General features: G+C 43.6%; 1 protein-coding gene across 1 annotated transcript in view; it reads right to left on the bottom strand.

Moving 5' to 3' along the window:
* dync2h1 (dynein cytoplasmic 2 heavy chain 1) overlaps positions 1–27,902 on the bottom strand; it is a gene marked incomplete at both ends in the record, with an annotated part of 167,986 nt that overhangs the window by 40,215 nt on the left and 99,869 nt on the right. Inside the window, 6 exon segments of the mRNA XM_080542931.1 lie at positions 14,540–14,612; positions 14,985–15,116; positions 17,123–17,200; positions 17,382–17,432; positions 18,789–18,854; positions 23,743–23,832. Coding sequence (XP_080399057.1) covers positions 14,540–14,612; positions 14,985–15,116; positions 17,123–17,200; positions 17,382–17,432; positions 18,789–18,854; positions 23,743–23,832 — 490 coding nt within the window.

Genomic DNA, 27,902 nt, shown 5'->3' with positions numbered 1-27,902 from the left:
TGAAGCAGATGGGCGACAGCAGCAGCAGACCACACCGGGTGCCACTCCTGTCAGCTAAGAACAGGAAACTGTTCAGCTTTCATGGGCCCACAGAAATTGGACAATAGAAGATTGGAAAAACGTTGCCTGGTCTGATGAGTCTCGATTTCTGCTGCGACATTCAGATGGTAGGGGCAGAATGTGTCGTAAACAACATGAAAGCATGGATCCATCCTGCCTTCATCAACGGTTCAGGCTGCTGGTGGTGGTGGTGTAATGGTGTGGGAGATATTTTCTTGGCACACTTTGGGCCCCTTAATACCAATTGAGCATCGTTTAAACGCCACAGCCTACCCGAGTATTGTTGCTGACCATGTCCATCCCTTTATGACCACAATGTACACATCTTCTAATGGCTACTTCCAGCAGGATAACGCGCCATGTCACAAAGCTCACGTCATCTCAAACTGGTTTCTTGAACATGACACTGAGTTCACTGTACTCAAATGGCCTCCACAGTCACCAGATCTCAATCCAATAGAGCACCTTTGGGATGTGGTGGAACAGGAGATTCACCTCATGGATGTGCAGCAGACAAATCTACAGCAACTGTGTGATGCTATAAATGTCAATATGGACTGAAATCTCAGGAATGTTTCCAGCGCCTTGTTGAATCTATACTTACGTACTTACTTAATCCTCTTTAGGAACATAATGGCTGTGACTATCTGCCTCCATCTGGTCCTAGCCTTGGCAGCGTGTCACCCCAGGTCAGGTTCACCGACCTTCAGCTCTGAGGTCACAGTTCTCCACCAGGTTGTTTTTGGCCTCCCTTGTTTCCTCTTTCCAGGTGGGGTCCATCTCAAGGCTACTTTGGGAATGCAGTTCTGGTCCATTCTGAGGACGTGTCCTAGCCATTGGAGTCGGCGTTGTTTTAACCTCCAGCACCACAGATTCAGAATATCCTCCGGAGACATGCATTGTGGAATGCGTTGATCTTCTGCATGTCACTGTCGACGACTCGCCGTACAGCAGAACTGACTTAACATTGCTGTTAACACAGTCGGATCGGGTTTTTAGGCTGTACTGCTTTGACTTCCAGATGGTATAAAGCGTTGCAAATGCGCTGCGAGCTTTCCCAGGCTTTATGCGGATGTCTTTACTGCATGCGTTGTCCTTACAGAGTAGACTTCGGTGATTGGTACATGTGGTGTTTTTTGGGAGAAATGTCCTCTAGTCTGATGAAACAGAAATATAACTGCTTGGCCATAATGACCATCATTATGTTTGGAGGAAAAAGGGGAGGCTTGCCAGCCGAAGAACACCTTCCCGACTGTGAAGCCTGGGGGAGGCAGCATCATGATGTGCGGGTGCTTTGCTGCAGGAGGGACTAGTGCACTCAAAATAGAAAGCAAGGGAAATGATGTGGATATATCGAAGCAACATCTCAAGACATCAGCCAGGAAGTTAAAGCTTGGTCTTCCAAATGGACAATGACCCCAAGCATACCTCCAAAGTTGTGCAAAATGGCTTAAGAACAACAGTCAAGGTATGACCACACAAAGCTCTGACCTCAATGCTATAGATCATTTGTGGGCAAAACTCGCGTGTGCGAGCAAGGAGGCCTACAAACCTGACTCAGTTACACCGGTTTTGTCAGGAGGAAGAGGCCAAAATTCCAACAAATTATTGTGGAAAGTTTGTGGAAGGCTACCCGAAATGTTTGACCCAAGTCAAACAATTAGACAAATATCAATTAAAAGGCAATGCTACTAAATACTAACGAAAGCCCTCTTCGCACAGGACTAGTAATATCTGGGGACCTCATGTGATTTAGAAATGACCCCCCGACATCTGTGTTTCGTGCGGAACATTCGCACGGGATAAGTCTGTATTCTACTCGAACTGACATTATCACCTGGATATGATGTCACGGCTCTGTGTAACAAAGATATGCAACAGGATATTTATGTAACAAGATATATATATATATACATCTCATCATCTTTCGAGATTTCGCTCTGGATTTGAGCTTGCTCTTTCGGCAAATGGGTCTCAGACGCACGCACGCTCGCACGCACACACACACATACACACACACACACACACACACACACACACACACACACACACACACACACACACTCAGTCTTGGCAATGGCTGGAGCGCCTTCCTAGCAACCTTTTCGGGCATTAACATAATTTTCCACCTGACCACTTGACTTGTGATATCCTTTACCACAACAAAAGGCCTTGTATGCCTGATCAGTATTCAAACCGATTGTCTCTCTGTGTACATATTTGTGTGTGTCTCTCTGTGTACATGTATCTGTTATGTTATGTTATGTTAATTTTATTTATAATGCGCCCCCCATCCAACTTTTACATCGGCCCGGGGTGTGTCTCTGTGTGTACATGTTTGTGTGTGTCTCTCTGCGTACATGTATCTGTGTGTCTCTGTGTGTACATGTTTCTGTGTGTACATGTTTCTGTGCGTCTCTGTGTACATGTTTCTGTGAGTACATGTTTCTGTGTGTACATGTTTCTGTGTGTACATGTTTCTGTGTGTCTCTGTGTACATGTTTCTGTGTGTCTCTGTGTGTACATGTTTCTGTGTGCCGGAATCGAACCGGGGACCCTGCAGTTACATGGTCAACGCTTAACCAGCTACGCCACCTAAGTGCCCCTCTGATGTTCCATCTTAAAGACACAGCGTCAGCAGGGCTGCCTAACGACCGCAGCGTTTGTTGACCTTCGAATCACATGACTGGACCGCGTTGCACGAAACAGGAGAAAATGTTCAAAAAAAAAAAGAAAAAAAAAGGCACAACCTGAATTTGTCAACGAAATAACAGATGTTTGTTTTCTGTTGCAAAACGGTTGGCTATGATGTGCCTACTGACAGGGATTAAAGCAAAAAAAAATCTCCTGACTGAAAATGTGTTCAAGCCAAGTCATATTCTCATTTTAACCTCCACTATATGTTTGTATTTTATAACGTTAGCGTTTTAAGGGAAGAAGATTCTTTTGAACAGCTTTTCTATTGCCAGTTTGCTTTTATGTGATATCAATGCTGTTTTCAATTCATGAAATAAAATTGATACTTATTGCAAGGGTTGACTCTGACATACAAATAATCAACCATCTACATAACTTTTCAGTGCAAGTTTTTTATTTACATTGTGCCAACGGAGCAAGCTTACAACTTGAACAAGGAACTAAAAACACAAAAAAACACATGAACTGAATGTGTCTTGTATTGCACTTAATCCACACGTCTTCTGCATCCAGAGGTTCCTCTAGTCTTTGGTGTCTGCAATCAGCCAGTTTCTGTGCAGGTAAAAGAAACATATGATGTTAAGACTATGCAATGCTACTGTATGCATACTGACATTTTGAGATGGCAGCTGTCTAGTATAACACCAAACAAACACAGTTTTTGTTTTGAAGTGAGTGATCACTGAAAAAGACCAAAACAGCATTAAATAATAATAAGTGTAATACTTACTATAGTGCTTTTCACTTTTTCTGCTTTTTGGCAGTGAAGTGATATGCCTGAAGCTTGGCTACACCTGATGTCCGTTTCAGGGTTTCTTCTGTGGGACCAGCTTTGACTCCAGGAGTGGAGGAGGGGGAGGAGGAGGAGGAGGAGGAGGCTCTAGATGATGAAGTGGCTCTGACTCCAGGAGTGGAGGAGGAGGAGGAGGCTCTAGATCAGGGGTCACCAACTACATCTGTCCAAGGGCCAGAATTTTTTGAAGCATACACTGTGGGGGCCGGACTTATATGTATTTATTTTATTTAGGCATAATTAGCATATTATTGTTTAATATTTTCACTTTCTTTCAAAATGTATGTTATTAATGGCTTATTATCAGTGTTAACAGGCTCCTGACACCTATACTGCAGCCAGCCAGCAGGGGGCGATCAAGATATTTTGGCTTCACTTTGTTATTACACATTGTAATCATTTTCAGTTATCAATCATGCAAAATGTCACTCTCAAACAACCTGAAGCGTAAAATTCACGTGGAAAACCGCAGCTTTATTGAGGAATGGACTGACAAGTACGCATTCATCTTGCCAACATTTAGTAAAGCAAAACTTGTATGCCTCATCTGCACTGAAACGGTAGCTGTTGAAAAACGATACAATCATCGCCGTTACAATTATACAAGGCATGCAGCTTTCAGAGAATCATACCCTGAGAAGTCATACCCTGAGACCCGTCACAGAAAAATTGCAAACTTAAAAGCTGGACATGGATATGCCAGTGGAATTATTAGCAGAACGTTATCTGAACGAGAGGGCAGCTAGTGCATCTCTCCCGGCTGTCTGGGTTCTACAAGCATAACAAGCCATTTACCTCATTCATGTTTTGACTGAGAAGTTAGTTGTTATTTAAGTCACTATAATGTGCATGTGAAAAAATACTGCATTCCATTTAAAAGACGGGAATTAGTTTCAGCTTTGCTACTGTACTACTATTACATACTAGTATACTATACGGCTATTTAGATGCAAGGTTGCAGCTTTGTGAATGAGTTAGGTCTGAATCGTCCTGCATTGGAAGAACGATATGAATCTATGCTACGGCCGCGTTCGTAAATTCGCTCTGAGAGAGTCAGAGCCTCCACGTGACTGCCTCTAGTCCAATCAAATGACTTGGTTCCATGACGACGTTGAATCCAGTGTGCGCATCGACGAATTTACGAACGTGCCCTATATGTTCTAAACGGTATTTCCTATATATTATCCTCATCACTATTATCACTATCATCATCGTCGCTTTCCACAGCCACATGAACGGAGCCAGCTGTAGGCCTATGCTGTTCATTCTCCCGAGTCCGACCCGAAGACCCACTTACTTCGCTAACGTTACTGCTAGTGGGAAACTGGCCAGGTGTGGAGGGTTGCGTTGAGAAGAAGTTTGTGAGTGGAACACATGAGGCCACCAAGTTCTTCCGCTGTTCTTTCTCGGGTATTTTAGGTAATTGCAATGTTACACTCTGAAGGTCACGTAAATCACGTTCTCTCAAATAAAATGACGCTCAGGTCGCACGTACAGTAAACAATATAAGAGTGAGAATGAGATTGACAGCCAATCATCTCCCCGAGTCTGAAAGATTGACTTTTTTTTTACATTGCCATTGCATTTGGTACGTTAATGATCATCACCTCTTCTGAATTCAAACGCTCATCTTGACTCTTTTGTTTTATTTTACAAAAAGACAGCGAGGGAAAGAAATAGGCCTACAACAGACAGGCTAGGTGTTTTAAATATCGGCGCGACCGTAAAATCTTCTCTCCTCAGAGTGACGGGGGGCCCTGCTGAGGTGGTACTAAGACGGGCGGAATCGACAATACAAACAGGTGAACAGGGCCCTGCGGTTGCGGCACTTGGCCGTCAAGAACCCCCTCGTCAATGGTGGGCCGCCCCCCTCGCCCCCACCCTAGCTCCGCTGTTGACCGATATCATAAGAGACTGTATGTCTACAAATCATATTACACCAGGTAGCCAATTGACGGAAATCCGTTGCGACTTGGAAAAAATTGACGGAAATCCGTCGTAGCGACGGAGAACTTTAATCCCTGGCCTACTGAACACAGTCCAGGAGTGGAGGATCCCTGTTCCATCACTGAGTTTGATCAATCTGTTACGTGAAAGGGAGGGAAAAGCTGAGCAATGCTGGTGTGTGTGTGTGTGTGTGTGTGTGTCTCCCTGGCAGTGAGTCACTATGCTAATGAGGCATGGGTTCTAATCCTCTTAGAGCTAATCTCATCCAATCCCCAAATCCAGACTGGGTGCCACGATGAGCAGTGTTTGAACACACACACACACACACACACACACGCGCGCACACACACACACACGCGCGCACACACACACACACACACACACACACACACACACACTCACGCGCACGCATGCACTCAAAAGTATGCACACGCATGCACACACACACACACACACACACACACACACACACACACACACACACACACACACAATACAGCTTCATCAATGGGTTCACTTGGTGTTCACATGATGTAGACCACCATAGCTTAATGTCTGAGTTAGTAAGCGTTGGTTTGAAAGCTGAAGAATGACAAAGCACTGGACTGGCACACACAGGAGCTCACAGCTAATCAGAACCAGGACAGGACTGCAGCCAGCACCATCACTGGGATAGCTTTGGCTAGCTTTAGCATTGCAGTCTTTTCCAAACTGTTCCTCGACAACCCAAAGCCATTTTTTTCTATTTTAACCCTCTGGAACTCCTTTAAGCGGGGTACACACATACGGATTTTCTGCGATTTCAGCGATTTTCGGATGTCTGAAAACAACAGAAAACGCCCGGTTATCAGATGGATCTTAACATTTTCCTATAACAGAATCCTGGGGTGTGAGGTGTGTTAAGAGTCAATCTCTCCCGGCAACCTGCTCGGAAAATGGGCGTGGCCGGCAATCGTAAATGTGAAATGTGTTCAATACTTCCGACCAGAAATCATAGGGTTGCCAGATTGTTTGGTGGAATTAGCGGTTTTAGACTGTGGTTAGGGTGGAAAATGTCATTCCCATCTGGCAACCCTGCTCGCCAATCAAGAAGCGAGCTGACTTCGTCTTAATAATAATAACTTTATTTGTATAGCGCTTTTCCTGCAAACGTTGCGGCTCAAAGTGCTTTAATCATTATATAATCTTAATTTAATTATTTGGTAATTTAAAGGCAATATTAAAAGGATGGGTTCACGCGAGATTTCTGGCTTGGGGAACGAGACTCTAGACTAGAGAGTCTGGAATCTGTCGTTCCCCACGCCCATTTTCCGAGCAGGTTGAGAGTTGATTGACAATTGAAGAGAATTGACTCTTAACACACCTCACACCCAGTGGCGTAGCGGACGGGCCCGCAAGCGACGCACCGCGGGGGGGCCCCAGCCACTAGGGGGCCCCCTAACATTGGATCCAAACTTTTTTTTTTATTTTTTTATAATTTAAAAAAATATAAAACAAAGAAAATAAGTGGCCCTTCATTGTGTCAACCTTAATTTTAATATATAGGCCTATATTTAAAAATATATACATAGTTAGCCGTATCCAATAGCAACATGACTTTGACGTCACACGTAGGCAGCGAGACACAAGGAAAATGAGCAAGTGAAAATACAATACAAAGTACAATAAGCATTCTTTAGGTGGTGGTAGATTCTCTATTCGGACATTATAGCCGCTATATGTGGGACTGTCGGTCCGATATTGTAAAAAAAAAAAATATATGTTTACGGAAGTACATGTCTCAAGTATTATCTCGGCGGTTAGTCGAGTGAAAGAAAAACAACATACAGATGATAATTCACACAATATAATACCACGAAAGCGTACAGCACTAAACAATAACATTTATTTGGGCAGCATCATACTCAAACTCAGGCAGAAGGGCAGGGTCCGGCCAGGTTCACAGTCACAGGCTGTCAGTGCATCATACAGGTACATAATTCAGCATGGTTAGGCTATATATAGCTGTTTATTTTTCTATTCTACTATTCTATTCTACTTCTGCTGTCTGCGTCTCCCTGGGTATTCCTAGACCAGATGGCAAACATTAAAGAAATGCCACAATATACCAGGACTTAAGAAACGAGATGTCCAACAAAGGATTTGACTAACCCTGGCCAATTTTACGCAACAAGTAGACTCTGATGCAGCGGAGACAGGGTTGCCAGATGGGCTGGTTTTTGGTGGATTTAGAAGTTTTTAGATTGGTTAGGTTGGAAATTCTCAATCCCATCTGGCAACCCTTAGCAGAGAGTCTACAGCTTGTATGTTTACAGATATCGTGCTGCTGTGCACACCACACTTTGTTAAAAGAAATAAAGCTTGTACTTTTCTACTTATAATACATTCTACTGATGTAGTCTACGATTTGGTTTTAGTTATTGCTCTCACTTGTTTGTACCTTTTGCTAAGTCAAGCATTTAGAATGTAGAGTGCATATTGCGAAATTTCGCAACGTCAATAACGCATCGGCCTCTAAAAAACGCACGTTTTTTTTTTTTTTTACTCCGTTGCGAAAGGGCCCCCACCGCCACCTTGCGGGGGGGCCCCGGGATTTTGCGCTACGCCACTGCTCACACCCCAGGATTTTGTTATAGGAAAATGTTAAGATCCATCTGATAACCGGGCGTTTTCTGTCGTTTTCAGACATCCGAAAATCGTGCCAAAACCGGCCAAAAACTCCTTATGTGTGTACCCCGCATTACAAGAACCAGATAAGATCGTTTTGGGATAAAAAAAAATCAAACCTTTCAAAGAATTGGAGAAACGGTTCAGTGTCAGTGCTGCTGCAGGCCAGTGAGAGAGAAGTACACATTTTGGATATAGATTTCTGTGCAGAGAAGATCGGCAAGATTTCAAAGCTTTCACAGACCCACTATTCTTCTCTGTTCCCCGTGTTCTTTTCAAAGGAGGCGTGGCTTAGCGATAGGTACATTCATCTGTCAGATGAATGTACCTATCGCTAAGCCACGCCCCCTTTGAAAACTCGGACAAACAAACAACGCTTCACTGACAGTGACTGACTGACCGACCGTGACTGAATGACATTTACCACAGCAAGTAATAGACATGTTTTTTTTTTTTAAAGATGACAAGAATATTTTGTCTAGAAGCTTTTCACCATCAGATATTAGCGAGTTGATTGTCCGAGTTTTTTGCTTGTCGTGACTTTTGCTGTGATATGATTGGACAATTCCTATTTTGGGGCGTGGCTTAGCGATAGGTCTATTGTGGAGTGGGGTGCGTGGCCACGGCTCCAGTAGCCTACGAACAAGGAGAAAATAAATTGCACTCTCTCTCTTGCTTGTGCGCGCCTTTCATGCGTCTGGCCTCTGTTCACGCCTCTTTATCACGATAACGTCTTTAATGTTATTGTGTCAAGTAACATTTGTTTTACAAATCAAACAATTAGTGTTAGGTTAAAGTAGAGATTCTCAGCTTTTATTTGACGGTATTTGTCTACATAAATGGATAAGCATTTACCTCTCTGAGGTTTGTGTAAATATTGGTTTCACCATTCCGAAACCATTGATGCATAGTCCCAATATTTCAGTGTGCCCAAAAGTGATGGGGCAATGGGCTTGACAGGTCATTCTGATTCATTAGATGTGTTCTGTCACATCACTTGTGCATAAGAGAGATCTCAAATCTAGGCATACTTTGCACCTTTGGAGTGTGCCTGTGGAGTACCGTATGCAGCAAACTGTCCTGTATTTGCAAATATATATGCCAATAAAAATAATTCAGATTCAGATTCAGATCATTTTGGTGTCTGTGGAAATCAGGGCCAAATTGACATCAATGAAAGTCATGTTGGAACATCATTAAAAAGCGCTGTAGAGCCCAGAAGTCGCATTACATCCTAGTAGGCAAAAGAAGACTTCTACAGTGGAAGACAGAAGAGTGCTATCCATGATTAGGAAAAAAAACCTGGCGCACAGACCAGACTAGCATCCACAGACCAGGAACAGTCTCCAGGAGGCAGGAGAGAATGTGTCAGAGAGACTACCATCCACAGACCAGGAACAGTCTCCAGGAGGTAGGAGAGAATGTGTCAGAGAGACTACCATCCACAGACCAGGAACAGTCTCCAGGAGGTAGGAGAGAATGTGTCAGAGAGACTACCGTCCACAGACCAGGAACAGTCTCCAGGAGGTAGGAGAGAATGTGTCAGAGAGACTACCATCCACAGACCAGGAACAGTCTCCAGGAGGTAGGAGAGAATGTGTCAGACTACCATCTGAAGAAGACTTCACCAGCAGAACTACAGAAGCTACACTGCAAGGTGCAAACCACTAGTTAGTTAGCCACATACAGGATGGCTAGGTTACAGTTTGCTAAAAAGTAACTAAAAGAACCAGCAGAGTTCTGGAAAAAGGTATTGTGTTCATGTTCATTGTATAGATAGGCATGTTTAATTTTGTCATAATCTGAAAAGATAAAAAAATAATAAAAAAAAATCATATAATTTGAAGAACGAAAGTCATCTGGAGTTGGTAGTGCCATAAGTAAATATGTGAGCTAAGATATGACCAAGGAGTTAAACAGTAAAAAAATGTTTTAAATGAATTGATACCTCTCCAAGGTTGCAAGATCTTGTCTATGTTAGTATTGAAATTTATGGTAGTAGGTTCATTAAATAAAATTAAAGAATAATTTCTATCATTTTATCACCCAGCCCTACTATAGACTCTTATATGCCTTTCACTACTGACGCCTTGTGTGTGTGTATGTGTGTGTATGTGTGTGTGTGTGTGTGTGTGTGTGTGTATGTGTGTGTGTGTGTGTGTGTGTATGTGTGTGTATGTGTGTGTGTGTGTATGTGTGTATGTGTGTATGTGTGTATGTGTGTATGTGTGTGTGCGCGTGCGCGTGCGTGTGCGTGTGTGTGTGTGTGTGTGTGTGTGTATGTGTGTGTGCGCGTGCGTGTGCGCGTGTGTATGTGTGTGTGTATGTGTGTGTGTATGTGTATGTGTGTGTATGTGTGTGTGTGTGTGTGTGTATGTGTGTGTGTATGTGTGTGTGTATGTGTGTATGTGTGTATGTGTGTGTGCGCGTGCGCGTGCGTGTGCGTGTGCGTGTGTGTGTGCGCGTGTGTGTGTGTGGATGAGGGCTATCTGGAGGATAGTGATGGAGCAGACCGAGGTGAGGATGCTGTAGCTCAATAGACTATAAATTAGATAGAAAGATAGGCTCTCCAATAGCTTATTACACAGGGGAGAGACTCATGGGGTAGTATGCTAAGCCACTCCAATGAATGAATTAAAACAGGAGCAATTTACTCACTGCTTAGAAAGGTTATTATTTCCATAAACCAAAACATCCTGAGGTGTGTCCTGTGTGCTACCCATATAGAAATCCCCATTATGCAAACTAGAATCCCCATATGTGAATATACGTAGACAGTTTATCTATCCTACATGGACAGATCGATGACTTCCAGGCCCAGGACCGAAGCAATTAACATACTAGTCTGTGGTGGTCTAAAGGCCTGAACTGGACAAGTACCTAACACTCTGAGCACACAGGGGGTCAAACACCTACCTGCTGGTGACAGCCTGATCACCTCCCCCTAGACTAAACTATGAATAAACACCTAACTGTTATGGCCATTTTTACTTTGGGCATTTATTTTGGATGATTTGTGTTTAATGTTTGGAGTTCTATTTATATTTTGTGATTAATGTTTATTTTATGTTTTTAATGTTTTGTTTTTATGTTTTTGGTTATAGAATTATTAGTGTTTTATTCGTAATTGATTGTCACGTGGTGAGGTGATAGCATAACCCAAATGATGATAACATAACACCATCAACATGTGGAAACACTGAAACAGTACAGAAATACAAAATAAAACATAAAGAGCTAAATGATACAACATTGACATACTGTATATGGACAAACCACTTCTTCAACCTTTTCTGTCACATGAAAAAGAACAGAAAATCAGCTATTAAAGACTATCAGAACCCACTGGATTCTCCGATGACTTTGACTGAACTGCAGGGCAACATACAAACCGGAAAAGGCATTGATGCGATCCTAAAGAGAATGGTAGCATACGGACACTATCCTTAGTTTCCTCAATATTTGAAACCAAGGTCTGATGAATACCATCCACAGTGGTGACACATTTGACCCAATGTACAGACTGAGTGAGCAGAACCTTTCTATTGAGAGAGGCTTAGGCCCGGCTCTCTCTAGAGAGGCTACGTGTCTCTGTTAGAAACACAAGGTTGAAACTGAGCTGCACTTCCTAACCTCCTGTCCATCATAAGAAACACATTTTCCCCAGATCAAAGAGCCACACATTTTTTTTTTTTTCAATGAGACAAATACATGTTTTGATGAATTCCTGTAACTGTTGAAAGGTGAAATACTGCAGCGTGTAATCACAGAGAGAGAGAGAGACAGAGAGAGAGAGAGAGACAGAGAGAGAGACAGAGAGAGAGACAGAGAGAGAGAGACAGAGAGAGAGCGAGAGAGAGATTTTCCTAGACCTCCATGGCTCCTGTGTTTAACAAACATCTGCTCTCTCTTCATGGGGCTAATCAACCAATCATATCACTCTGTCCTCCCCTCTGAGGCCACTGGGCTGATGAAGACAAACTGCCACACATTCATCAGGCCTGCAATGTTTATGTATGCGTGCGTGTGCGCGCGTGCGTGTGTGTGTGTGTTAGGGATGTGCATAACTCAAAATGTTCATGGTTGATTAATCAGTGGGTGGTAAGAACGATTAATCGATGTTTCGACATTCACAGAGACAGCCATGGATCATCAGCAAGAAATCATTTAATATCTTAATCGCCAAAAAACGGTGCAAAAAATGTGTTCTGGTATTAATCATGAATTTCTTCTTCTGAATACTTAAATTAGGCTAAAATGACAATAATGCAGAACAGAAACAGCATGCCGCTAATACCGACGCACGCAGTACAGCGGTGCGACGCGTTTTGTATAGCCATACAATTAAAACTGTTCAATTCCAATGTTTACCAATACTCTAGCTATAGCCTACCCGACGTCAAACAGCCAAACACACTGAACACAACTAAGCGCTTTATTACATATATTATTACACAAGTTGTAAAACTGCAAAGGTCTAATGGTAATCATCAACTGAAAACATGACAAAGCACAGGGCACCTAGAAGACAGGCGCTAGTGGTAACAAATAAATAGCCTTTATAGGCCACATGTAGGAAGGAATAAAGGAGAATAACAAAGAAATGACTTGCCGAACAACATTTAGGGTGTGTTCTCACTATACTAGAACATTTGCTTCACTTGGAATCAGAGTTTAGGATAAAATTCGCTTTGCTCTGCGTCGTTTGGAGCTGTGAGAACGCGCATTCGAAGTCGCTCCCGGAGCAAACAACCGACGGATGCTCCGCTTGAAAAGGGCGGTTTTGCTCCGGTTAGAAACGACGCATCCATCACTTTGCTTCGCTTCGCTTTTGGTGAGAACGCTGCTCGAGGCAGTCCATAGGAAAACAACAGCGCATGCGTGTTGATCTGGATAAGAGCGGGACGAACGGGCAATTTTCTATTTTTCTGACCAATCAACTACCACGTCTGTTGCTTCGATTGCGTATGTTACTTCGTTTACATAAAGGGCTGTGAGAACGCAAATCAGAGAAATTATTTATGCAACAATGTTGCGAACTCATCCACTTGCTCCGGGTCCTGATTCAGATGTTCATGTGAGAACATGACCTCAGACAACCTGCCTTAATGACCTTAGACAAAGCAGGTGCGGGCTTGTGGAACGGAAAATGAAGATCTTCCCGGACAGGCAGAAACATGTCAATCAAACAGAGTTTTTATTAAGAAACAACAGCATGTCAACATGCTGGGAGGAGACGCGAGCGGAGCCTATAGCTACCAACAGAATGCCTTCTGTAAACTAACCTAGCCTACACAATGTGCAGTTTAATGACGTCAGACTCTCAATGTATACTGACCGTATATTGACGTTCCACACTCAATAGCGTTATTAAACTATATTCATATTTATGCTTGTGTATTGTGTATATTGTCTTTCTGTGCATGATTAATACAAAAACAAATAGTGATACAGTAATACAATAACTAACTACAGAACCGACATTAGTTATGTCTGTTAAATCGGTCCAAATATAAAAAATCTACGTTGACCCTTGGGAACGAATAATCGATTAACACTAGAAGAGCCGTGAGGGGTCAAGGTGACCCCTGTGAGTAAAAAAGAAAATCTATCTTTGCACTCGATCAAATTTCAGGACCCTCCTTTCATGACTTTTCCTAGATATGTGTGTTCTACCACCTAGTATCCTTACATTTTCTAAATCACTTCAGGATAAGATAGTATAAAGCTGTTTTGCAGTTTTTCTGTGTGTAGGAGGAGGGCTAAAAAAAGAAGCGCCCTCTAGTGATCTCTGTGTGTAAATAGCAGATTTACATTCTAAAAAGGCGGCTCTACTAGTAGGTAAATAAGGCACGGCTGTTGTAGTGTTAATCAAGTATGCTGTCCCATCCCTAGTGTGTGTGAGTCGAATTAGGAGAAATGGCAGGGGTGTGTGCCTTTCACACAGGGGTGTGTGTGCGTTTGACCAATGGGGAGTAATGACTGTATATTAATCACTGTAGTTTCTCCATTGTGCCAATATCAACCTGCTTCATTCATGGACCACAGAGAACTTAAGCAAGTATGTTAGAGCATGGGTACATGTGTACGTACGTGTGTGTGTGTGTCTCTGCGTGTGGTTAACTGTCTTTATGTGATTGATCTGTTGCTCAGCTGCTGTGCAAGTGGTGCTGACTCACTGTACTATGTGGGTTGAAAGATGCTCTCACACACACACAGATGCACGCACGTACGCATGTACGCACACACGCACGCACGCACACACGCGCACACACACACACACACACACACACACACACACACACGCACGCACACACGCACACACGCACGCACGCACGCGCACACACACACGCACGCGCACGCACACACACTTACCTAGGGCTTGAGAGGTGAAGCCAGCCATGGCACTCTGTAGTCTGTCTGGCCTGATTGCCTGAACCAACAGGACCTGTAGCAGAGAGACAAACAGACAGACAGACAGACAGTTAGTTCAACTCTATTTAACACTATGAGTGCCAATGCGTGTTTTCACATGGTGTGAAATAACTTATTTTAATTTTGTTATAATTACTCATTTAAATGTATGTACTATACATTATTATAATTAAAATGCAATCGTTTTGATCATCACCAACACTGCCTACTCACACTCTGTGGATAAAAAACATTTTCAATAACTTGAAGGAATCTGATCTGATCTGAAACATTGAAAGGCTCTTTCGAGAAATGTAAAAAGATGTGGGGGCCTTTCTTAGCCTATGCAAAGACATGTATTATTTACATAATGATATACGATGGAGACAAGCGGTTGACGGCTGACCTGCTGGAAGGGTGTGATCTTTCTCGCGATGGATGGCGGGACTTCCTGTTCACAGTTTGAACTCCGAGAGAATGAGAGCCACAGGTCAGAGTCACTCAGACACAGTGACTGGTACAAACCTGGGAACGTACTCTAGAATGACAAGACCAGAGGAATAGACATTACTGTACATCATTGTGCTTGTGTAAGAGAGACACACACACACACACACACACACACACACACACACAGTGAATCAATGGAATAAAGTCAAATAAAGTCATCAAACACCTATTTTCCTGTGGCAAAGGAAGAGGCGATAACCGACTAAACAACCACAACTAAACAAAGTTCTTTTTTTTATTTTGGTTGACTAAAATGAGACGAGATGAAATTATCTCTGGGACTAAATTTGGATTACATGGACAAGAGCTTTTGGAGAGATGGAGGTGTTTTTGGATGTGGTCCAATCAAAAGCGTGCATGACAGTAGCAGAATAAGATTCATCGCAATGTTGCATTGGTGTCAAATGAACGCACATGCCCAGATCATTTACAAGTCATGACCAACCCGCTACGTCTACCCAGCAAACCTTCTCCAATGTGGCCAAAATGAAAATATGCAGGACATTGATGCAAACAGCCACGCACATGCTAATCGGCAGACAAATTGACTATTTAACACTTAATCAGCCGTGAGGTGAAATAAATGTTTAGATCTTTGCACTCGATCAAATATCAGGACGCTCCTTTCATGACTTTTCCTAGATACAGTATGTGCGTTCTACCACCCAGTATCCTTACATTTTCAAAATCACATCAGAATAAGCTAGTATAAAGCTATTTTGCAGTTTTTCTGTGTAGGATGCAGGCTAATTTACAAGTGGCCAACTAGTAGTCTTTGTGTGTAAATAGCAGATTCCCATTCTAAAGAGGGGGGCCGAGGCGGCTCTTTTAGTAGGTAAAAAAGCACGGCTGTTCTAGCGTTAAGTCGATTCAAACAAGACCAAATGCAAAGTTTCCACAGGAAAAGAACGCTTTTGCATCCGCAAACTGACAGAGGAAAAGACAATCGGTGAAACTTCAACGAGGGTGCGGTCGGCGTGAGCAATGCTCTGCGCAGAATCACTGACCTACAAATCACCTGTGGTAAAGACATAAGCACTGATTGTGTGATCGATAGCAATGAATCTGCACAGTTCGCTTGCTGAGGCTGACCCTCTCAAACTCGACATTTGCATTGATTACTGCAGCGCCCTTTATGTGCCCTGTCCAGGGGTGGGACGTTTAATCTGCTGCCAAGGCATGTCAAGAGCTCACTGGGCTGTTGGGAAGATAATCATGTGATAGAATATTATGCAGAGAAATATGTTAGTAGGGCTATACGTTTTGTCCTGGAATTACTCAGTCTGGTCTAGGAGAAAAGAGAGCAATCAGGTCCTTGTGATCATTTCAATGTGTCTGTTAATATCATCTGTCTAGCCAATGTCAGGTTTCTAGTAGAGAAGACTGGTTTTCATTGTCTATCAGGTTGGGGTCGATAAATGTGTTAATTCTGCCCAGACAGTCTGACTCATAGCCGCAAGAGTAACAATAACAGCATGTTTACCAGACGAATGAATTCCCCTACAGTTTGCACACATGGAAGTCAGTGATTTATGTTTACTATTATACAGGTTAACGAGGCAACACAAATGTGATGTGACTAAGCTGTGACATTACGTTGACTAAAACAGACCATATTCTTCGTCATTTTGATAATAACTAGATGAAACACTATTTAAATGACAAAAAAAAGGGTGATTTGAATCAAAATGAAACTCACACGCACACACACACACACAAACACACACACACACACACAAAAACACTGTGTTTGTGTGCGTGCGTGTGTATGCGCGTGCGTGCGTGTGTGTGTGTGTGTGTGTGTGTGTGTGTGTCAGTGGAAGCTGGTGACGAAATGGGAGGACAGGCATATCGTAATGGATGAAATACAATGAGAAATAGAACCAAACACGGGTTTGATACCAGTCCTTATTCCATTTCATGCATTACAATGAGCCCATCATCTGATTTCTCCCTCCACCAGCCTCCCCTGGTATATATGTGTGTGTGTGTGTGTGTGTGTGTGTCTGTGTGTGTGTGTGTGTGTGTTTGTACTTTGAACATAGCCACAGCTCCCAGCTTCTCTTGATCAATCCAAGAGGGGATCTGCTCCCGCAAAGACTTCTGGGTATCCTGATGGATGAAAGGAAGAGAGGGTCAGGTCTCACATAGAGAGAAATGTTACACACACACACACACACACACACCCCAAAACTCACACACACACACCCCAAACACACACACACACACACACACACACACACATACACACACAAACACACACACACACAATGCTGCATACTGCAATACGTACCGTCTTTCTAACCATGTCCCCTACTATGAGGCCAGTGAAGGCGTCCCACTCCTGGTGGAACAGAGAGCAGGAGGAATACCTGGATTAGAACGGGCTTCACACCCTGACCCACCACACCTCTGGTCCAGGACAACATACAGTGCCCTGCGTAAATAACGGGACGGTGAAGCATTCTTTTCTTCCGTCGTCCACTGTAAAAGTCTTCCTTCTTTGACCTACCAGCACGTTTGCGATTGCTGTGCATTTTTTCAGTGCTTTTGTTCTTTTTTTATACAACGGATAGATCCGGTCCATTGTCTCTATTGGTCAGTTTGGTCCATTGTCTCTATTTGGTCAGTTTGCGTTCCAGCCGTGCCGATATCCATGATATACGCACGGCTAAATGGAATGTTGACACATCTTTTCATATTACTCCGCGTTTGTATAATATTAGCGTTATCTGAGTTACATTATTACCATTGCTTAGCAACCGATAAACAACTGTTCAGCGGATGAATACACTTACAATAAAACATAGTTCCATTCAAATACATGAAAAGTTCTGTGAAATATTGATAGATAAATGTGGTAACCGTTGTATAAAAGCGTTAGGGCACTCGAAGCCGTGGTATATCGTGGATATTGGACACGGCTAGGGGGTGTATATATAACGGCACTCCGCTTCGCGTCGTACCTAACCACCCCGCTAGCTGTGCCGATATCCACGATATACCACAGCTTCTCGTTCCATAACGCTTAATTAAAAGGCAAGCCTATGGTCGTGGCTATGCTTGTGGCTAGTCTACAGTCTGATGAAGGCTTCCTTGACTTCATGTTGTCAGACACCAATAGCAAAGCCCAAATGTAAAATCCAAAGCCTAGAATCAATTCTTATTTGCGCCCACACAAATGATGAGAACAAATCTAACAAACCAGAAACACCCGTCAAGCCTACTTTTGGGTGAACTAGCATCAAATAAAAGCTTGCAATCTCTACTTTAACCTCATAGTAAATGTTTGATTTAAAGTCCTAAATCAACTTATGGAGTGTAGAGCCGACAGAGGAAACAATGCTTCAACGTCTCATTACGTATGCAGGGGACTGTATCTTTACATTCATTCAGTTAAGTTAAGCTGGAAATGTTTTATTATATATTTAATAATCTACCAGTCCATATGAATACTATGATCGATCGGTCAGAAATGTTGCTTGGTATTATAGATGGGGTCAGAAAATCAGGACTAAAAAACGTCACATATTGGGAATATATAATATATTTTGGGGGGGAATGAGAGACTGAGAAATAAAGAGTCAGGGTGTAGCTACGGGGAACTCAGAGATGGACGGTTAATGCAGAGTGAACAGAACGACAATGGAAACCAGCCACAGTGTGCAAATGAATCAACAGTGGCGTGTGTGGGACTTACGTTCTCTTGGAACAGCTCAGGATGCATCCCTCGGACAAAATGCATTGCAAACATGAGTTGGTCAGCCTGAAGAGAAAGAGGAGGTGGGGGGAAGGGGGGTTAGCAGTTAGCACACAGCCTCTCACTCTACCACTTGTGTTGAGAGTCTGACGAGAGATGCCAGAGTTGACCACACAATGTGACTACTGACACCGTGGTCTTGTACTAAACTAGTAGCCCTGACTCTGACTAAGAACTAGAGCACATCTCTGCTTCACACTGAGGTGGTCTGGTTCCATTGGTGCTGCTTGGAAGGAGTCATCATTATTCCTTTCTGAAAGGAAACCAGCTTAAACCCCCCTGCACGTTCTTTCCATCCCACTGAACACAGAGATACACTCTCTCTCCACCTTGGTGTGTAACGTCTGGGTTAACCATTAGTCTTTTTTTCTTTACACACAGATACACCCCCATGCACGCACACACACACATAGCAGGTCATCCAGCAGGACTGCTGCCACAAAGCTTTTTTCTGAGCCGAGCATTAATTATTCACTATCATGTCTTACTGAGGCTCAGGCATACCTGGCTGTTCACACACATCAGCTAAACCATGGCCTTAACTGGACCACAGCTCTACAACAGTAGCTTACTCATAATATCATACTGTACCAGCACGTTAGCCCACTGCACACTTAATCAGCCATGAGGAGTCATTTGAGTGTGACTGTGAGTAAAGAAAAATGTTCTATCTTTGCACTCGATCACATTTCAGGACCCTACTTTCATGACTTTTCCTAGATATGTGCGTTCTACCACCACCCAGTATCCTTACATTTTCAAAATCCCATCAGGATGAGCTAAAGCTATTTAGCTGTTTTTCTGTGTAGAAAGCAGGCTAATTTTACAAGTGGCCAACTAGTGGTCGTTGTGTGTAAATAGCAGCTTCGCATTGTAAAGAGGGGATCATTTGACCGCTCTTATAGTAGGTAAAAAGGCACAGCTGTTCTAGTGTTAAAACCGACTACTGTGCTCCTACTGCAGAACTCCCTACTTAACTCTCCTATGGTTTCCTAAACCACAGCTTTAGCTCAACTGTAGCTGGACATGAGCGTGGATTCCATCAACCACACACACACACACACACACACACACACACACACACACACTATTAACTCTAGACTCTACACTGCGACTCTACACTTCAGTTCCAGTTCAGCACCAGTTCCATACCAAGGACTGGCCTATGCTCAGAGCTCACCCAGGGACCGTACATTGATTTGAACACCTCTTCCGTTCTGGATTACATCCTGATTACAACACATGCGCAAACAGTGTCGCCGCCCACAAACGGATAAGAACCTTCCCCAACCAGAAGCCTTGGATGAACAGTGAGGTCCGCTCACGGCTGAAGGTACGCCACGCCACGCTGCTTTCAGATCAGGAGACGAAGAGGCCTACAGCTGTCGTAGTGTTACGCCTGCCTCCGCAGCCTGAACTGAATTGAAACTCCGAAAACTTGCAACAAGGAGTCATGGCGGAGTCTAGGAAGAAAAGGTCCAAAGCCGTGGCTTCATGTCACGAAGAAAGATGACACCACTGCTACTTGTAAAAATGCATATGTTCCTATGTGCAGAGAAGCGGGGTAAAATGTTCAGCGCAATCTGACATGAATGAAGCGTGAGTCGGCTGAAAACAAATGTTCATGCCACACGGAACAAATGAAATGAGATATATCTCTCTCCCTCTCTCCTTCTCTCTCTCTCTCTCTCTTGATCTGAACGTGGGTAAACAAAAAAACGACGTGACCGGCGTTCTGGTCATAACCGGTTCACTTTTCAAACCCGCTACCTCAGGCTGGATGACAGCAGAGACTGAACACCAGAACAATTCAGAATGAAGTGAAATGAAACATAACCGGTATATTATTGATGCCCCATTATCAAAGGCAAACTCAATGGAAAAAGACAGGGCTGGCAGAAGCAGAGCTACAGGAGAAACTCTGTCTGTAAGGACGCCGCAACCGTGAGAGCCGTAGTAGTTCCGTCACACACACGCGCTGCTGAGGTAGAGGTCAGCCAGTGTGGCCCTACCGTTACTGTGCATCATCTTACTGCTCGTCCTCTCCTGTATATTCCTCTAACTACCGTACTTGCCATACTGTACCTATCACTATCACTATCATGTTTTATATCACCATTTGCACTTCTGGTTAGATGCCAAACTGCATTTCGTTGTCTGATACGTGTACTCGGCAATGACAATAAAGTATGAATCTAATGTAATCTCGTCTAATCTAACAGCTGCGAGAGAGAGCTCTAGAGACACTCACTAAAAGCATTAGTGCTGAGTATGCTACCTAGTGCCTTTCTCTAACCCCACCGTGACTGCTGTCAGATCAAACTCTTAAGTAGACAGGTAGCCATACGCATATCAGATTAGAGCCTATTTCAGTGCTTGGTCAGATTTGTATATATATTTTTTTTTTTTACAAAAAGGCCTAGCCACTATATTGCTCAGGTAGACAACTCCAACTCTGTCATTAGGATGGATCTCAGTTGGACCTCACCAGGCAGTCAGAACGAATGTGTATGTTCAGTTTTAGTTTAGTTTAGTTTATTTAGCACACATGAAACGGTGCAAGGAGGGAACGAAGCCCAGGAGGCTCGTACAAAGTTCCACTCCCGTCAATAGCAGCTAGGTTTCAATGTACCGCAGAACACTTAATACATGTAAATAAGATAAAAGAAACCACAAACAAAATCCAAATCCATGGGGCAAACATGGTAGGATAGCACAAAAAAATACTGGAAAAAAGACACAAGGGTATATATAGCTTGCTCAGAACACATCAAGAAAAGGAAAATGTAGGAATGGAGTCTACTGAACAGTTGTTGTCTACAGTACTGTACACCTCCAGCCCTTTTCTGTCTGTCTGTCTGTCTGTCTGTCTGTCTTGAGAGGAGAACCTAAATGTAACTCTTGATCAGACCAAAGCTGGTGAAGCAGAAGGAATCAACAGCAGGTCTCACACATGAAGCTACCTTTATTTCCTCATTAACACTTAATCAGCCATGAGGGGCCATTTGACCCCTGTGAGTAAAAAAACAAACATGTTCTATCTTTGCACTCAATCAAATTTCAGGACCCTCCTTTCATGACCTTTCCTAGATATGTGCGTTCTACCACCCAGTATCCTCACATTTTCAAAATCACATCAGGATAAGCTAGTATAAAGCTGTTTTGCTGTTTTTCTGTGTTGGGAAGCAGGCACATTTACAAGCGGCCAACTAGTGGTCGTTGTGTGTAAATAGCAGATTTACATTCTAAAGAGGCGGCTCTTTTAGTAGGTAAGAAGGCACGGCTGTTCTGGTGTTAATAACGATAATTGAAAAATACCTCTGTCCCATCTCCTCCTCTCTCGCTTCTACCAAGCATTCCCCCACCTGCTCTGTCTCGCCACCCACACATTGACAGCTTACTATGAATGTTTCAGATGTTGCTTCCTCTTCCTCCACGTAGCTTTATATGGGGGGTTTGTGTGTTATCAAACGCAAATGGTCTCTGTATGTTTTTGTTTTTATCATTTATCACAACCTGTTTTATTTTACTTTATTTTATTCTATTTTCTCAATTATTCCTTCTGTGACTGAGAGATTGGTTAATGGCACACAGAGTTCCTGTACTGACAACAACCTTATTGATTTCCTCTGAGGACAAGATGGACTGAGAGTGATACTGATATTCCCTGAATCTATTATGACTAATGGACAAAGTAACCTGTGACATTAAGTGAACTATTGAGGACATATGTAAGAATGCGATACCCACAATGACCTGTCTGTTTTTTTTTGTTCTTTGTTATTCGTGTAAAAAAAGAAAAGAAAAAGAAAGTATATATTATTTTTTTTAAAAGACAGCTTACTATGGTATGTCAGAGTAGCAGTGCCCCCAACTCAGTCCACATTCAGATCTGATTCAGTTTTGTGTGTGACTCACTGCTCTGTGTATGTGAGTGGTTGTCCTCACCCCCCAGGAACGAGATACAAAGAGATGTGAGGGAGAACAGGGGGGGGGGGGAAGGGCTGTAAGGCTGCCAGACTGATGGGAGAACATCCACAACAGACTGTGACACCTGGGACCTGTCATATCAGCACCCATCACCAGTCTTGTACTGGGCGTGCGCTGACAGAGAGACAGTGTGTATCTCATGTTCTCTCTCTCTCTCTCTCTCTCTCTCTCTCTCTCTCTCTCTCTCTCTCTCTCTCTCTCTCTCTCTCTCTCTCTCTCTCTCTCTCTCTCTCTCTCTCTCTCTCTCTCTCCCCCCAATTAATCTCTAAAGTGATTGAATGCAAACTTGAACACTAAATGCTACAAAGTTAAACATGACACATTTCTGCAAATTGTAAAGCAAACATCAAATTCAAGCACCTTTCAAGCACCTTCAAGACTCAATTCCCTCAAACTCAAGGACCCAACATGGCATAGTTTGAGACAGAAGTAGTTGACAAGCTAAGTAAAACATTGTATTTTTTTGAGAGAGAGATTAATTTATTTTTCTCAAATTCACAAACTTTCAAGGATTTCAAGGACCCGTGGGAGTCCTGAATATTACAATTGATTGAGCTGTGTAGTTTGATGGAGTTAATACCGATGTCTGGTCTACATTCCATGTGAATAAGCTGAATCAAATCGTTGAATGTGTTGAACACTTATTTCCCCCACCGTAGCCTATCTCCCTCCCCCCTGTTCCCTCCCTTTCTCTCAGAGGACAGAGCAATGTGGGGGCAGCAGCAGATAGAATGAGAGTGAGTGTTAGCTCTGATAATGTCAGTCCTCAGCTTATCTGTCCAGCGCACGCTTGCGCGCACACGCATCGTTCATCATCCGGCTGTGTATCTGTGTATGGAGTTAGACATATGTGGGTGTGTAAATGTGTGTAGTGTGTTGTGTTGTGTTGGGGATAGTGTTTTACCTTGAAGAGAGAGCGGCAGACGTACTCGTACACCATGCTCTTCAGGCTGGATTCCAGGGCTGAAATCCTGGCCTCCGTACTCTCAGCCTCCTGCAGGGAGGGAACACACAGAGACAGACGTGTGGGGTTAGACAGACAGAGACACAGACAGACAGACATGTGGGGTTAGACAGACAGAGACACAGACAGACAGACATGTGGGGTTAGACAGACAGACAGACACACGTGTGGGGTTAGACAGACAAAGACACAGACACAGACAGACAGAGACACAGACAGACAGACATGTGTGGTTAGACAGACAGAGACACAGACAGACAGACATGTGGGGTTAGACAGACAGAGACACAGACAGACAGACAGACATGTGTGGTTAGACAGACAGAGACACAGACAGACAGACATGTGGGGTTAGACAGACAGACAGAGACACTGACAGACAGACAGACAGACAGACAGACATGTGTGGTTAGACAGACTGAGACACAGACAGACAGACATGTGTGGTTAGACAGACAGAGACACAGACAGACAGACATGTGTGGTTAGACAGACAGAGACACAGACAGACAGACAGACATGTGGGGTTAGACAGACAGAGATACAGACAGACTGAGACACAGACAGACAGACAGACAGACATGTGTGGTTAGACAGACTGAGACACAGACAGACAGACAGACATGTGTGGTTATACAGACAGAGACACATACAGACAGACAGACATGTGGGGTTAGACAGACAGAGACACAGACAGACAGACATGTGGGGTTAGACAGACAGAGACACAGACAGACAGACAGACATGTGGGGTTAGACAGACAGAGACACAGACAGACAGACAGACATGTGGGGTTAGACAGACAGAGACACAGACAGACAGACAGACAGACATGTGGGGTTAGACAGACAGAGACACAGACAGACAGACAGACATGTGTGGTTAGACAGACAGAGACACGGACAGACAGACAGACAGACATGTGTGGTTAGACAGACAGAGACACAGACAGACAGACAGACATGTGGGGTTAGACAGACAGAGACACTGACAGACAGACAGACAGAGACACAGACAGACAGACAGACAGACATGTGTGGTTAGACAGACAGAGACACAGACAGACAGACAGACAGACAGACATGTGTGGTTAGACAGACAGAGACACGGACAGACAGACAGACAGACATGTGTGGTTAGACAGACAGAGACACAGACAGACAGACAGACATGTGTGGTTAGACAGACTGAGACACAGACAGACAGACAGACAGAGACACAGACAGACAGACAGACAGACAGACATGTGTGGTTAGACAGACAGAGACACAGACAGACAGACAGACAGACATGTGTGGTTAGACAGACAGAGACACAGACAGACAGACAGACAGACAGACAGACATGTGTGGTTAGACAGACAGAGACACAGACAGACAGACAGACAGACAGACAGACATGTGTGGTTAGACAGACTGAGACACAGACAGACAGACAGACAGACATGTGTGGTTAGACAGACAGAGACACAGACAGACAGACATGTGGGGTTAGACAGACAGACAGACAGACATGTGTGGTTAGACAGACAGAGACACAGACAGACAGACAGACAGACAGACGTGTGGGGTTAGACAGACAGACATGTGTGGTTAGACAGACAGAGACACAGACAGACAGACGTGTGGGGTTAGACTGGGGTCAGAGACACAGAAAGCTACAAAGAGAAACTGTGCCGAGGTGAGTGATCTAGGTGTGGCTTGCTGCCACACGATACTGCAAGAGAGGCTTTTTTTGTCTTCACGTCAGTTGAGGATGGTTGAAATGGGCCCAATGTAGTCAATAGCAGGCTTCCCACAGCATGGCTTACACTTGGCACGACCAATGGATCTATCGCTAAGCCACGCCCCAAAATAGAAATTGTCCAATCATATCACAGCAAAAGTCCCGACAGGCAGAAAACTTGGACAAACAACTGGCTAATATCTGATGGTGAAAAGCTTCTAGACGAAATATTATTGTCATGTTTAAAAAAACACGTCTATTACTTGCTGTGGGAAATCCGAAATGGCATTGTAAGTCATTGAATGTCGTTCAGTCACGGTCGGTCAGCCAGTCACTGTCAGTGAAGAATTTGACCGAGCGTTGTTTGTTTGTCCGAGTTTTGGAAGGAGCCGTGGCTTAGCGATAGGTCTATATTGCTTAGCGATAGGTCTATATTGCTTAGCGATAGGTCTATATTGCTTAGCGATAGGTCTATATTGCTTTTCTACAGACGCTCCCGGGTTTCAACAGGGCTTACTCCAGGCCTATTCGGTGTTTAAAACTCTTAACTCTTAGTCTTTTCTCCTCCTCTAGCCCCCTGGTTATTATGCAGGGTTCCTACAAGTTTCAACAAGTCAAATTTATGGCCTTTTTTAGACCGTTTTTAGACCTCGTTGAATATCATTTTAGACCTATCGCGACACCATATGATAGCTTTTTGTCATCCTGCCGTAGCTTCGTTCGCCAATAAGTTCTCCCAGGGGCAACAAATTGGCATTTTCTTGGTTCCAGTTTGATTAATTTCCACGTAAATAGATGTGGTCGGACATTTTTTAGACCTAATAACTGAAACGTACAACCTTTTTAGGCCTTGTAAATCGGATTGGTGGATTTTAGACTTTACAGCTTTATAAGACCAGCGCAGGAACCCTGTTATGAGGCCAAACAGGGGTAGGGTGAGGTTTGGAGCACGGGGCATATTCTTATCACCCAAGTGCTTTAGTTGGCTTAGCCAACTTGATGAGTGCAAAATGTCAACAAACTAAAGATCATAGAGGGAGAGACTAGAAAGTCCCAACTGTGGAAATTCAAACGGGCTTGTTCACAAGGACCTGAAGCACCACTGGGCTTGGAGCCCAAGCTGGCCTAGCCTCGGCACACACGTGCACGCACGTGCACCGCTGTCAAAGCGCGGCGATTGAGACGTGAGACGCGCTGCCCCAGCTGGTGAAGACATACGTCAGTGAAGCGACACCGCAGACCAGAAGTGTCTTTTTTAGCCCTCAGATGTATTTCAAGTGTTCCCGCACATCTCTCTATCTCTCTCTCTCTGTTTATCATCGATTGAGTGATAAAGGGGGAGGTGCTGTTAGTTTTTCTGCTGGTGTAGAATACAAAAATAAACTGCTGATGGAAGTAAAAAAGCAACACTGGCAGTGTCATGTCGTAGTGACAGTGTAGTGAGGGTTCATTAGGCTGGAATTGTCATGGGATGTTTGGTGCTACTGCCAACATGAAGGAGAGTTTGCTATTGCTGAGCTGTGTATGCTAGTGGGGCGTGTGCTGACAGAGAGATAGTGTGTATCTCATGTACTCTCTCATTCTGAGCACATTTCTCTCTCTCTCTCTCTCTCTCTCTCTCAAAAATGTGGGCACCCCTGGTTTAAATGTCTGTTACAATTAATCTCCAAGTGATTGAAAGCAAATGTGAACACTAAATGCTACAAAGTTAAACATGACACATTTCTGCACATTTTAAAGCAAGGTTTCTTTCTTTAATTTTTCAGAGTTTTTAATTGATAAAAAAGGAAAAGTGCCCTTTTGGATTATTCTTTGTTACCTTTTGAGAAGATGATTACTAAGGCCCAGACCAAGGTGATTTACTCGTTAGGGCTTCAATGAGTCAGGTGAATATAATTCCAGGGTTGAACTATATATTCTGAAGTAACTCCATGCCTTCTAAAGTATCCAACTGCGGTGGCTGTTGTGTCTGGTGTTAAAAACCATGGGTTCCTCTAAACAGTTGTCCACGGATGTCAGAATCAAGATAGTTCACTTCCACCATCAAGGAGAAGGCTACAATAAACTCTCGCAACGTTTCAAACAACCCATTTCCACTGTTCCACTGTTTCCACTATGCAGAAGAAAACCTTGAGAAACCTGAAGCCTATTGGAACAATGTGCTTTGGACTGACGAGACCAAAATTGAACTTGTTGGCCACAACCGAAGAAGGTATGTTTGGAGAAAATAGGATGAAGAATTTGTCGAGAAGAACACCTTGCCAACTGTTAAGCATAGAGGCGGATCCAATATGCTTTGGGGTTGTGTAGCAGCTGAGGGCACAGGCAATCTTGTGCAGGTGGAAGGAAGAATGGATTCCACCAAATATCAAGA

The sequence above is a fragment of the Nansenia antarctica genome, assembly GCF_963989245.1.
Source record: "Nansenia antarctica genome assembly, chromosome: 12".
Classification (NCBI taxonomy): Eukaryota; Metazoa; Chordata; class Actinopteri; order Argentiniformes; family Microstomatidae; genus Nansenia; species Nansenia antarctica.
The sequence above is the reverse complement of the archived record's forward strand: the minus strand, read 5'-3'. Positions and strand labels throughout refer to the sequence as shown.